General features: G+C 42.9%; 1 protein-coding gene across 3 annotated transcripts in view; it reads right to left on the reverse strand.

Moving 5' to 3' along the window:
- The window catches only part of EPS15 (epidermal growth factor receptor pathway substrate 15), a 51,555-nt gene extending 43,982 nt beyond the window's left edge, over positions 1-7,573 (reverse strand). For 2 of the 3 annotated variants that reach the window (XM_074151974.1, XM_074151972.1), the window contains exon 1: positions 7,376-7,490. In XM_074151974.1, the coding sequence (XP_074008075.1) occupies positions 7,376-7,402 (27 nt within the window). In that variant the 5' untranslated portion in view covers positions 7,403-7,490. Of the gene's footprint in view, positions 1-7,375 lie in introns of all 3 variants that reach the window. The other variant, XM_074151973.1, reaches the window with a different exon arrangement.
- Positions 7,574-14,745: the final 7,172 nt, after the last annotated feature.

Here is a 14,745-nt window from a genome sequence, read left to right on the forward strand (position 1 = left end):
TAATTCCACTGCCATCTACCAGACATTCAGTGCTCACCTAAATTTAGGTGGACAAGGATAAAGGGCTTGTTTGGAAAAGGCCTTTCCCTTTATGAATTTATTTTTAAACCATTCTTAGAAACTCTAAAAAAGTCCAAGGCCTGAAACTAATATCCTGGTCTATGCCAAATACGCTCGCCCAAAGGATTCTCAAGACATGTATTGTTAGGGTTACCTCTCTTCCTCAACATAAAAACAGGTACAAAATCAGATACTGTTTTCATGAAGTGCACATTGCCTAAATCAAAGGCTGTGTGCACAACTCAGTGCATTTATGCAGAGGATAACCCTAGAATTATCACAATGTGTTGCCCCCACAAACCCAGCTGGAACAACTGAGCATAATACAAGTTAATTACACAATACATACAAAAAAACCAAAAACACAACAACCCAAACACACAATTTTGAATACCATCCAAAACCAGAATTCTCCCCCTTAAGAGGAATATGATCTTAAACCCCAGGATTTACAGACCTTTGAATCCTAACAATGTAGCTTCTTTGGCTTTAAAATTTAGAAGTCTGCATTGAAACATGGAAAAAAACAGTATTCTAGATGTCATCAATCATACATGTTAATAGAGCATGTATAAATGATGACACCTTAAATAAAACTACATCTATTTTTCTATAGCAGTAACTAATACAGTTACTCTTTTGGCTAAGCACTTAGATGTTCCCAGGTGACAATTATGAAAAAATATTAAGAGGGGAAGTTTGGCAGAAGCCAGGGGTTTAGTGTGATCTTGCTCAACTACAGAAAATGTACAGTATCACCAGAACATCCTGAAAGACAAATTATAGAGAACAGCTAGAAATAACAGGAGAACTTTCAGTCAGAACTTGAAATCTGCTTATTCAGCAAGTATGCTGCTCCAGAGACACTCAGTTTCTCTTCTGCGAGCCACATGGCATTTCTGATTCTCTAGGGGTTTTTTGGTTTGTTTTTCATTTGTCTGGTTTTTTGGTTTGGGTTTTTTTGGGGGAGAAGTGGTGGTGGTGGGAAATACCTATCCCATTGCAAAAAATTACATAGGCTGGTGTCGTTGTTTAACCCCAGGCATGCAGCTGCTCGCTCACCCCCCACTTCTCCCCAGAGGGGTAGGGGAAAGAGGGAGAAAAGTGGGAGGGAGAGGAAAAAAAAAAAAAAAATCCCATGGGTTGAGATATAGTTTAACAGAACAATATCAGAAAAGGAAAATACCGGTAATAATGGCACAAGTCACTCTCACCACCCAATGAACTGGCACCATGCTGAACAGCGATCGCGAGTACCCACTCCCCAGCCAACCCCATTTATACACCCAATATGATGGCAATCATACAGAAAATTCCATTGGCCATTCCACCCGTCCGTCTAGGCTTCTTCTCAGATCCTATGGGAAGCTGAAAAAACAGTCCTTGAAAACTATAATCACTGCACAACTAAAAGAATATGTATTATTAACACTCCTTTCATACCAAACCTGAAACACAACAACTACTAGAGAGAAAAACTACCTCTCTCCCAGCTGAAACCAGGTCAGGTGGGAAACCATCATTGGTATTCACTGCAATACATCCATTTATATACCTTAACCTTGCTCTGACTTTGCTCCGGTACCCAAAGACTTTTATTATTTCAGCCACCATCTAAGCAGGCATTTACACATCCCTTAAAATAGCCTGATGAAATATATTCAAGTTCTGCCAGACCTCTAACTACCATAACACCGATATAACTAAAACACTTACAATCACTTTCCAGAACGCTCCAAAGCATGCTATATTTTTTTAACTAAACCTCAAATGTTATACCTATCAACTCAGCTACACTTTGAACAGCAATCTAGAGAGGCAGTTCTCCTAAACTAGTATTTTACTTACTCAGTATTACCTCATTATAATGTAAAAGTATAGCCACAGAATCAAATTAAAGCTGTGAGCAGAGAACTAGAACAGAATTGGCCAGCACATACGCTGGAAGTATCAATTCTCACGCATCATCCCTCTTGCCCAATATAACCCTTTGTTCAGCCAAAAGTTTCATTATTACAGCCAAACTGATCATTGTCACTCCTGGACAGGAAACATCCTGTTGTAGTCCTGCAATGAAAACACTAAGTGCAAAACAATCCTTTCATTCAGTACGTAGAGTACAAGCCAGTAATTCTAACTTATTTCATTAGTGTTTCCAATATTCTTTTTAACACCAGTATCACCGCAATAACTAGAATTTCCTGTGGCACCAAATAGAATAACAGTAGTAAAAAAATTTCCTAGGCTATTTTACTAGTAACAGACTTGTTTTTCCTTCAATTATACCCCACAATAAAAAAACAGATACAAATATAGTTCTTGATCTTCTGGGATAAAAAGAAAAAAACTGCTCAACACGTTTCAAAGTGCTGCTGTACAAACTACCTGGCACATTTCTTCTTACGGGATTTGTAACAGCCAATTACAGAGAGTAAATTCAACTTGTTTTCAATGCAAAAAGGAGGGAGGGAGAAAAGGTCAGATTCCACAGTGTACAAAAATAGAAATATAAGTCCACTTAAAAGTTTATCGCTTTAAGAGTAGTGTCTGCTCTAGTAATTACAACCTTTGTTACAAACCTATGAACTTTAGAATATTAACCCAGGAGAAAAAAAAAAAACACCACCTTCAGGGACACCCATCTTTTTCATCTTCTGCTGTCAGTCAAACCTTTATATCCCCATGTTTTCATCCCTCTGGCACACTCGCATTTAGGTGTAATGAGATACTACTACCTGTCTGTCCACCCCATCTATCCACAACCTTCCTTCCCACAAAAAGGTTTAAAAAACAAACAAACAAAAGCTGTCCATTGAGACAAACAAAAATAACGCCCCCCTCCAACCCAAATGAGATAGAATAGCCTGTTTCTCCCCTTCTATCTTGATTAAAATCCAAAATACTTTATTCTATCATCATGCAAAGATCTAGGATTAATTTTAAGAGTTTCCAAGCCAAACAACACAATCTGGTCATAAACATTCTTCGTGTAGTCATCCCTTTGCTGTTCTCTGGTTCCCAAAAGGACTCAGTATGGAAAAAAGCTGTTCCTCTAAAAAACTGCAAGAATCCCACCTCTCTATTTCCAAGATGACAAGAAGAGAAGGAGGAATATAGTGCAAGCAGTTCTCAATGCTCTTTCACCATTGGGTGCAGCTCCTCCTAAAGTTTGACAATGGCATGACATGAATCCAAAGAGACAACCTTAAGGACCAGGGACTATCCTACTCGGAACCCCTTCTACAGCAGTGGGTAGGCAGCTTGGACACAGTACTGCAAGGATTACAAACAAAAGAGAAACCAATAAGGAAGAAAAAAAAAAAACAACAACCAGCATGCCAAAAAGCAGGTAAGTTGAAGGTAAGCTGCTTTTCTTACATTGCCTTTTTCAAACAACAATCAGCTTGTCTTTTTCCTCTATCGCCTGTCTGATCTGAAGGGTTTCATGGTAAAGCTTTCTACCACTTTCCATTCTATAACCAAGCACATCTCCCACAGCAATAACAAAAGATAACATTTACTATAAAGTGAAATACAAATATTACCAAGTACTTCAAAATTCAGCACTTCAATTCCCACTGAACAGCTGAAGCATGCACAGAAACTCTGCTGTCTTCTCTCAGCAAAGATGTCTGTCACCGCATAATTAAGAATGGTTCGATTTAATTTTCAAATCAGTACAGTAAACCTCCACCATCTTCTAATCAGTACTGAAGAAAGCCTGGATAACATGAAAGAGTAGCTCCACCGCCTTTTTAGATGCAGCTATTCTCTAACATGGTTGATGCAATATCAATCAAAAAAAATTAAGTTCTATCTGCTTTAGGAGCAGCCAGCCTTCAATATACACAAGTTTAAACACACACATGCATACTCAGATTTCCTCACCTTTCACGGAGGAGAGAAAGAGGAACAACAGATCTCTCACTTGGGTAAAAAAAATAAAAAAAGACCCTAATTTTATCATTTTGTTGCTGCCTTACAAAAAAAAAAATAATCGGAAGTTTGTCAGAGACCTCAAAAGCTTTGGCTCTGCATTATATTTAATGTATATATTACTATGACAGTGTCGTTCATGCTGTAAGTATTTACATCCCATGTATTCTAGTAACAAGACATAAATCCTGACAATGCACGCACTAGACAGATATCTATACGGCTTAGTCCCAATTATAATATTCAATGCTTCCCTTCAACAACAACCCACCGTGTTCTGGACTCTGTGACACAATACTGAAGTTTAAACTGAGTCTTGCGGCTAATTAGGATACATACTCATACTGCACGACTTTGTCTTGTTTACCCAAGCAGCCCACAACTACATTTTAAGATGACTACCACTTTTCACAAACACTATTTCACGACATCAGGGAAACAAACACAAAAAGTTATCTTCACATTCTGCCTAAATATTTCTTTACAGTCCTACCCCAAACGGTGAGTTTCCTCCTCCATCACACATAGGCAGTTTTTCAGAATAAACCACAAGTTTAATTTTCAAGAGCAACAAGAAGTCTTTGAACATCTGTATTACACCAGCTTTCAACAAACACATCTTCCCCACTCTCAAGATGCAGATTTTCTGCATCTTCAGATTTCTGTTCTTTCTTCCTCCCTGAACTCCCTTAATTCACTCCATGAATTAAGCAGGCCAGATAAGCGACCATCCTTGGAAGGTCAAAAATGCAACTCCTCATATTGGCTACAGCTTAATTTGAGTTTTTCAACACGGGATGACAATTTGTGAGATAGGAACAGTTCCTTCCCATTGATGTTGCTAGCTTGATTCCAAACTAAAGGCAACCACAACAAAACATTCACTTGGTAGAAGCTTCCTTAGAAGTTCCCTATGAAATTCACAGTTATGCTCAGACCATAACACTTGGTGAGCAAATGCAAGTGGCAACAAGATGTTGCAGAATGAGTTCAAAATGGGGAGATAAAAGACACTTCAGATTATTACTAAATTGGGGAGAGAAGAGGGAGATAATCACCTTCTGTTTGCAAAGCTCTTTCAAGCATACCTGGTGTAATAAATTTCACTACAGCTAGCAGGCCTGAAATACTTTTACTAATCAGCCAACAAAATACAATTATCACCAAAAAGTTTCAAATTACTTAAACAGCGCTTTGGTATTCAAATAAAGAATGCCCAGCCCTCTCAGACACTGCAGCTGCAAAGACATCTGAAAATACCCTCATCTCATTTGGAAATACCCTACTTTCTAGCTATATTAAATCACAGTCAAAGCGAAAACGGGAAGGAGAAAAAAATATTTGACACAATTGTAAGCTTGACTGCAGGTTAATATACCTCTTCTTCTCTGCACACGGGCTACAGCAGAAAGTACCAATCTGCATACTTTTTATTGCTGCTGTTAGTAACTGATCTAACAGCGGCGAGTAACTGTACACCACCCCTGCACCACCCCCCATACCGTCATTTTCACTTCCTCATGCTCATCTAAACAGATTTAGAACACTGTTATGATTTTTCATAGCCCTGAAATTCCAAAAGTTAGAGCCTACATTGAAGAAGTTATCTTTAGTCTTGTTAGTTTCTAAGATGATCCTTATGCAATACCAAAAAAAAAAAAAAAACCCAAAGAAAAAAAAAACCAACACCCACACAAGTGGTCAACAACAACAGAAATAGCTTCCTCAATTTAACCACTGATGTAAGCTGTAGTCACAATGGTTTTAAGGATACTGATGATTTTTCTGCTTCTGTCAACATTATCAAATTTGTATTTAGTCCCCCTTCCATGTGACCAAAAAAAGTAAATAAATTCTACAATGAAAGGATTACACAGCCTGTAAGCAATAATGTCTTGCTTTAGAATGCACTAGAGCAGACGCTCCTCCCCTCTCTCCAAATAAAGACCCAGAATAGCCCATGCCTTTAGACCAGCAGAATTAAGGCTACTGCTCTATGAAAAGTGTTTTCCTCTTCAATAAAAAGAAAAAAAATTTTTCTTTGGCTTGAAGACTGTTGAAAAAGAGATACAGAAAAGGCTAACCTAACACTGTTAATATTAAAGCAAGCTTTCACAGAAGGTACTACTTCATAACTACAGATCTTTAGACCTTTAAAGACATTTATTTTCTCCATGTATTTGGAGTTCACCTTTTCACTAAACTATCCTCCTTTCTTTCCTTGCAGTAGTTGATGATTTTTTTCAGAAGTCAACTACATAAGTAACTGCAAATTGAGTAGTCTTACTGCCAACTTTTGAAGTTTACTTATATGTGTTTTAGTGATTCATGCTTATTTACCAGCTTTACTTTCTGCAAATGTGACAATTGATTATCGGATTGAAGCGTCCCAAGGCAGGAGCGTGTGCACCAACAGGCCCACCTCGGGCAGGAATACTAATTTCTCACGTCCCTAATAAACAAAACAAAGAAATCCCCAAAAGCGTAGTTTATTACCTATCAAATCCCTAGGGAAAAAGAGGTAACCCCAACAGTATGAAGCAATTCTACTTCCACCAGGAAAAAACACACAAACAAGACTTAGGCAACGTGAGATCTACAGAGCAGCAAGTTTTAAGAGGGGCAGAGCTCTTCACTACGAGGCACCTGTCCGGGCACAAACGGTGTCCCCACGCCACGGGGCCCACCACAGAAACAAAACAAAACAAAAAGTAAAATGACTTCCAAGCGATCTCTCTGGAGTGAGGTTTCTGTCAGAGCAAGACACTGAGCTCTCCCTCCCGAGCTAACCTCGCCGGCTGCCCCTTCGCCTCGCCCCGGGGAGCGGGCAGGGAGGCCGGGCCCGCACCGAGTTACCTGACCCCGGGCTATCGCCTTTCCAACCCTCCCCTCGCCTCCCAGCTCACCACCTGCCTCCAGAAACCTACGGGGCGGGTTGGGCTTTTTGTCGTTGTAGCTCTTCAAACCCGTGTCTTTACAGAAGACAAAAGACCGACCGCGATTACAGCCGCCGCAGCCCAGACCTCGGCGGCGCTGCCCGCCCCGGCAGGCCGGGTCCCTCCTCCCCCCCGCCTCAGCCCCGGGACGGAGGCACCTGCGGCCGGCCGGGATCTCGCTTCAGCCCCGGGGTCGCGGCTCGGGGGTCCCCTCACGGACCCCTCCCCTGCGCCTCACCCACCACCTGACAGCGGCGGCGGCCGTTAGGGCGGCGGCGGCCACACACAAAGCCCTGTGGGCAGCACCCAGCCGCTCCCCGGCGGCGTCCAGGCGGCCCCCGCCATCCTCAGGCCCCGCTCCGGTTCCCAACGCTCTCACCCCCCGCCTCGCCCCAAACCCCGGGAGCCCGCTCCGGGCGAGTCGGCGGCGGGTCGGGCTGTACCTGTGTGAGGGAGAGGTGGGCGGCCATGCTGCTTCCATCATGCACCGGCCGGGCCGCAGGAAGGACGCGCCGCGGCCCCGCCACTCGCGGCCCAACTTCAGCAACTTCCCCAGCCGGCACCGGCCAAAACCCGGCACCGGATCCCCGTCCGCCCGGCCCGGCCGGAGCCGGAGCCTCCTCCGGCGGCACACGGCAGCCGCAAGCAAAACCGGGCGCCGGAGCAGGGCGCGCCGGAGCCGGAGCCCGCTCCAGGCAGCTGCAACAAAAACCCGGAGCCGGAGTTCTTGGCCTGACACGGTGGCCAAGACCCCCGCTCCCAGTTCCTGGCCTTTCCCTCACCTTCTCCGTTGGCCCTGCTTCTGCTGCAGGTGCTTCGAGCATTTTGCAGGGTGACGGTCCCCCAGCCGAGTCATGACACAAGTGGGGGAAGTCCCAAAACAGGAGGTGCATCAGGTCTGGACTCGCTTGCAACAGAACTGGGCAGAGGGCCCGGGAGGAAGCGGGGCTGAGCCCGGCAGGACGTCCTGACCCAACATGTCCTCTCCTGGCTCAGCACCAGCGAGGGGCAGCCCTGGACTTGGCCTCCTGCCTCTCTCCCCCAGACCTCTCTTCCCTCGCAGGAAATTATCTGCCTTCCCAGGCAACCGCTGGTCATGCACGTCCTCCTCCCCTAGGAGGAACAAAGCAGGGAACAGTGGGTCTTCTCGGGGACAAAAGCAGAAGAAAGGGGCCGGGCAAGCCTTACGACAGGAGAAACCGTTAGACAACAGGCAGCAAGAGAAAGAGGAGCAGGCTGGAGTGGGAACAAACCTGCCCCATGTTCTCCTAACCGCTGAGAAACAACCATGCACAAAGTGGCTGAAAGCCATATTCCCGTCACCGCTCATTCCCCTGTTCCTTCTCCCACCCAGGGATCCAGCTTCGCCCCGGCAAATCTCCCTCTGCCACGGGAGAGCCAGGGCACAGGGGAGCACGAACTGACCCTCCCGTACCTGCTCCCGCCCACACACCGGCAATTTCTACTGCTATTCCGAGCTCTTTGCGCTACCACATCCTGCGTCAGTCACGGAGGGTGGAGGCAAAACATCCCTTTTTTTTTTTTTTTTTTACTTTATCCCCAGATGGATTAGGCACAAATTTAAACTTGAAATGCACGTTGGCACCGATAAGAGGAAATTACCAGGAGTCATACTTGTTTATCAGAAAGGCTCCACGATCTGCTTTGTTTTCTTTCTCTGTGCTTAATTCTCCACCGCTCTGCATTTATATATTTTATATTTTTTGTCCTCTTCGGCTCAGTTTCGTGCTTGTGCTGACGCTCCTGCCCCACCTCTGCATTCTGGCGTTGCTCAGCTGGCTGTCATCCTGAGCTGCTACCTCCCAGCAGCTCTCATGAAACACGTGGGATCCCTCCTTCCCACCTATCCTTTAACAAAGGTTTTACAGAAGCTCTGCTTTACACACCCCCCTCCTTTCTCAGTCATCATTTCAGCAAGGAAAAGAAGATATGGAGGGGAATAATATAAAAAGCAAATAGAATAGATGTATAAAAATATTCACACTTCGCACACTCGCTGTCACACCTCTACTCCACCTGACACTCAATTCCTCCCAAGTAAAATCCCTAGAAAATAGCACAGGCTACACTTCTATGTTGATTTTTTTTCTTCTCTGATTAAAATTGGAATACAACCCCACAATAATTAATACCTGGAAATTAAAGACTGTAAAAGTACAGCTGTGTCTCCTGGGGACAGCAGTATTTGAGCCCATCAGTATTTGGGAGGGGGCCCCTCAGTAGAGGTTTGGAGGGCCTGGGTTTCCATCAGCTGCCGTGATCTCGCGTGGATGCCCCTTGTTCCATCAGTTGTTTTTCCCTTCTCTCAGTATCTCCCTGGGTGAGGAGAAGAGCTACAGCTTGGCAGCAGACTGGTGGCCTCTTAGGAGAGAGGTTACACCCAAGCTGATGTCTTCTCCTTGCAAATAGAAGGAAAACGCAAAACAGTGTAATGGGACCTGGCTCTGGAATTAGAGGCTTGATGTTGAGAGCTGTTGCGAGCAGGACTTTGCGTACCGGCTGTCTGACTCGGCAGATGTGTCCTCGCTGCTGTTCCCCTTCTCTCTGCTGGGTATTGCATCAAGCGTTTCCCATCTGGTCCAGGACTAGACCCACAGCTGCAGCAAGGCTACTGAAATAAGGGTGTAGAGTGAAGGAACACGAGGGACTTTTATGGGTACTCACCTCTCCCAACAGAGCCCTTCACCTAGGGCAGCCTCACCCAGAGCACATTAAATGTCCCGTGTCCCCTCTGAGCAGAACATGCTGTCCAGGAGGTATGTCTGCCCTGGCCCAGTGACAGCCCCTGGGGGCCTCACCTTCCTGAAGCCTCTGGTTTAGAAAATAAACTACAAGGCACCATTTTGCTCCGTCAAACTGTGACGTGCGCATCAGTCTGCCTGATCCAGAGCCTTTTCCCATTGCTGTTGAGCTATGCCTATGAGCTGCACTCGCTGCTTAGGAAGGAGGCAGTGCCAGGAGCGTGGTTACGAATCTTCATGCCCTGGCCATGCATAGAGCACGCTTGGCTCCCCTGAGAGGTGCACAGGCTTTCAAAACACGTGGTCATCATGCATGACCACTCTGCCCACAGTCAGCATGCAAGGATCGCTCAAGGTAATCACCGTGGCCTCTGCAAATTAAAATAATAATGAGTTCTATTCAATCAACGGATTGGTGTGGTCATGTAAAACTTGGCTGTTGTTGAGTGTTCTGGACCTCCCACAGACAAATATCGTCCTGCATGCCTTCAACCACCTGAGTTAAAACAGCCAGCTCACGGCCTCAGACATCTCTGTAATAATCACAACAGCACTTGGCAGCCTGCTGACAACGAACTGCTGTACGGCAGATTTGTATGAACCTAGAATGAGAGCTCCCAGAAGGAAATAGCTCTCTGCTTCTAAGCTGGAATTGAAATGTCATCTCCTAAGGTCATAAAACTGGACTTCATACTTATTTTCTGGCAAGAGAAAAATTAGGGCTACTAAAGTTTACCTGAAACCTTTGTCAAGTTTGCAAACCAATGTCCTCTAACTACTTTCTTGACTTAGCCAAGAGCAGCTCACGAGTGCTTGGCCAGGGTGGAAGAGCTCCTCAAATCTGGAGCTGAGGGAGTTAGAAAATGTACCTCTCTCCTTGTTTGCTCCTCAGAGGAAACCTTGTTTTTCTATCTCTCCCTTTGCTGACTCCATGAATCTTGGCCTTTTGCAGTATCTCCTGCACTGAGAATTGTGTAGATGTTGAAGGGGCGGTGGGATTGTGTGCTGGGCTTTTGGGAAAGCTTGTTAAGAACATAAGAAAATCAAAAGGTCAATGAACTAGGTAAAAAAATAACAGTTTCATTTTCTATCTTCTAACATTCTACATGAATTCTCCTGCAGGAAATGCATTTGTCTGTAATAACTGCTACATGTTGATCTATTTGTCATAAGAAGATCCTCTAGTACAGGACACTTTTGATACCAAAAGGACACAGAGAACAGTATTATTTGTAAGTATAATAGGATTTTCTATGACTCTAAGTACTGACATTTTGGCAAATGCGTACCAGATCTCAGCGTTCTTTATTGTTTCTTTAAAAGTACAATGCACAAGGTTAAGCCTACACTGGACAAACAAGTGACTATGAATAAATCAAATAAATCAAATAAAAAAACCAGCCAAACGGCTTGGGAAGAATGGGGCTTGCACCAGTGCAGCTACAATAGCAACAGCATAACCGTTTTGGTGCAAATCCCCCCTGTAAGATACCGCCTAAGTGTATAAAGTGACTTGTTCCAGCCCAGTTGACTTGAATTTGAAACCTGTGCTGCAGCAAGACAGCGTAGAAAGGCCTTGTACAGGTCAGAAGCAGACACCCATGACCTCTGTGCTTTATAAATCTCTTATGATCACCAAATATCTTTGTTAGTAAAGCTAATAACATTTTAATCACATCCACTAGTCTCCCTGGAAATAACATCCTAAGTGTCCATCCCTTCCTTTATTATAGCTTTGTTTACATTATGGATCAGCACACAGGAAGCCCATTATTTCTTTTTCCAAAACAACACGTAGGCATTTAGCATGACTTGTTCTGCTTGTTCTAGGAAAAGCATTATTACAGCCCATGAACGCTCGGGAAGCTGACTAGGGGAATGACTCACTCCTGCCTCCTGCATACCTGAACATGAAATAACGTACCCAACTTTCTGGAATTTCAGCGCAAAGCAGATTAGTAGCTCCAGTACTACAGAGACAGAATTCAGGATCGAAATGTCAGAAGGATTAAACCGTTTTTGTGTTTTACAGAACAAAAGGAACCATATGCCTGAACACACAAAATCCTGGCAAAAAAAAAAAAAGAAAAAGAATTACTCTTTTATGATCAAAGAACAAAATGCAAGGGAACTGGCTCACAGGTAAACACAGACTGTCTTACGTTGCACAGGTTTTAGAAAGCCAAGCAACAGCCGTGCTCCTGACACAAACCAGCATTTCCCCACATGGGAAAGATTATTGAGAGATCCCTCCTGTGAAATGAGGAAGATCATCATACAAAACTCTGATGATCTTTTTTGACCGAAGGCAGCTGTTATCAGAAATCTCAGAGTACTTTCCAGGACTAGTGACACAAGTTGTTTTAGGAAGTTACAACTGCAGGCGTGCCTTTAACTAGAAATACACCCCAGGATATGCTTTATGTGCTCTTTACATTTTATGCAGCTGCACGTTTTCTAGACGTGGGGTTAAATGACAGGCTGGTATGTTTTAAGGCCACAAGAGACTATTACAATAATTTAGCCTGACCTTCTTCATCAGATCTTCCATGGAGATGGGTTAATTTTTTGCATAAAACCTGTAATGTGCGTGTCCTATGGTGTATCTTCTAGGAAGGTGGCTAGTTCCTAGAGTATGTACACCGATCATTAGGAAAACTGCATAGGAATAATCTGCTAATTCCTCTTGTGCTGTGCTCTTGGCTCCTCATGGTGGTTTGCAGACTTTCAAAGTTATAGCTGCCCTGAAAGTGTTCTAAAGTGGGTTGTGGGATGGTCAAATTTATACAAAACTGTAGCAGTATTAAAGAAGCACAAACTAGGATATTAAGGTATTTTTGCGTATTTCTTCATCTGGCGAATGTTTTTTGTTCAGATGTTCAGAAATACTTGAGTATATCTGAATTTAATTTCTTCATTGGGCAGTCATGTCACATAGAAACAGAGTACAGTATGGAATAATTGCACCTCTGTTTTTGTAAAACGATGACACTTATATTGCAAATATTCAGAATCCCAAAGGGCAAAACTATTTTTGAAATGTGATAATTAGAAAGAACAATCTTGAATTTTTATTAAGAGTTTGGAATGTTACAGTTGATAATAACCCAAACAAGGCTTAAGTGAATCTTCAAAACAATTACTTTTGATGGAAGAGTTGGCAAATTTAAAATGCAGCACTACAGAGCCATCTATACCATTTTAAAACACACACAATTTATCTTTTCATTAAGACTGCAAGCATATTTTCTCCAACTAATTTGTATGAGCCAATTTCATGGAGCTACACCTCGTGCCGCATAAGAATGAGAGAAAATGTAGATATACACAAGAGGTCAATTTGACCTCTTTATAAACTAGGCGGGTGCCACACAGCACTGACATTTTTCATACAGGATTTAATTTCTAATCCAAGATCATACTTGAAACCCAGTCAAATCTTCAATAGGCACTAATTTGACATGATGTCCAGCTAATACAGCAGTCAGAGATTTAGCTGTTCCTTGTACAGCTTAATACATGCTCTGACAGAAATAGAACAAGCGATACCACTGCTGAAACAGCAACAGTCTTCATTATAAATTAAACACATCAATATTGTAATGTGTATTGTATATTCGACCAAAACGAGGGTTGAAACTTAATATGTTTACACAGTAGTGGGCAGAAAGGCTTCTACCAATAGTTTCTTCTCTTCCCTTTTTCCTTAAGCAAGTTGTCTATACTATAAATCCAGGGAATGCATGGCTCACCTTTCTGAAACAACTACAAGTCTATTATGTTTTAAGTAAATAGAAAATATTAAAAAACATACTAAGCATTCCAGCTAACCTAGAACTAATTCACTCTGCACTTCACAAAGATTATTAGTTCATTTCAGATTTACAAGATACATGAAGTAATTAGGTAAAAGAGCACGTTATTGACCGTTTGAATTTTTTTATTCTCATGAAATGGTTTGTCTTTAAGACAAACTCATGGCTATTAATGGCATGATGCCATTTTTATGGCATTACTGTAAATCTTGATACTAGCAAGCCTTTCTTCTTGAGACTTTCCTTTCTTTGTCCTCCTAATTCTTTTTATCTTCTTATATATTCTCATCTTCTTCTCAATTTTCTTTCATTTTTATCTAGTCTTAATTACAATCATAACAATGTCAAAATGGTTTGGAAATGGTTATGAAAATAAAATAACAGTGATGCAATAATGTTGGTCATAAGACAAAAACCCTAACTTTCTCAAATCACAGTAACCTACTACATGCAACCCCATCTTCAAGCTGAGCAACGATTCAGGCACTAACACAGCAAAACACTTAAAACACACGTTTACATTCATCCTTATTCAGGACAACACAATAGTCAGGTTTAATTTTACACTAGTAGTTAAAAACTTTCCTAAATTTAAATCATATTCTGCTTGGTTTCAGCAGTAACCTCTCTCATGTGTGTGACGACCACTGGTGACAGAACAGGTTATGGTACTGTGACTGCCAGGAGGAAATGAGTCAAAAGCCTTAACAATAGTGGAAAATCAATCATATTTGAAAAGGTGTTGATGATTTTGCCCTCAGAGTAGACAAGGACTGAGATGATTCAACCATCCAGGCCTACAGGAGAGATGGGGAGGGACTCTTTATCAGGGAGTGGAGCAATAGGACGAGAGGGAATGGTTTTAAACTGAAAGAGGGGAGATTTAGATTAGATATTCAGAAGAAATTCTTTACCGTGAGGGTGGTGAGGCACTGGAACAGGTTGCCCGGAGAAGCTGTGGATGCCCCATCCCTGGTGGTGTTCAAGGCCAGGCTGGATGGGGCTTTGAGAAATCTGGTCTGGTGGGAGGTGTCCCTGCTCATGGCAGGGGAGTTGGAACTCAGTGATCTTTAAGGTCCCTTCCAACCCAAACCATTCTATGATTCTGCGTTAGTTAACCATGATTAAGCCACATTTAAAACTGTTCTAACTAAAATATGTGTTTTGATGCCATTGTTGCTATGGAAAAGGTCACAAATTATTGACAAATAGAGTGAGAAGCATGAGCAAAGCATG

The sequence above is a fragment of the Numenius arquata genome, chromosome 8 (genome assembly GCF_964106895.1).
Source record: "Numenius arquata chromosome 8, bNumArq3.hap1.1, whole genome shotgun sequence".
In the NCBI taxonomy this organism is placed as follows: domain Eukaryota; kingdom Metazoa; phylum Chordata; class Aves; order Charadriiformes; family Scolopacidae; genus Numenius; species Numenius arquata.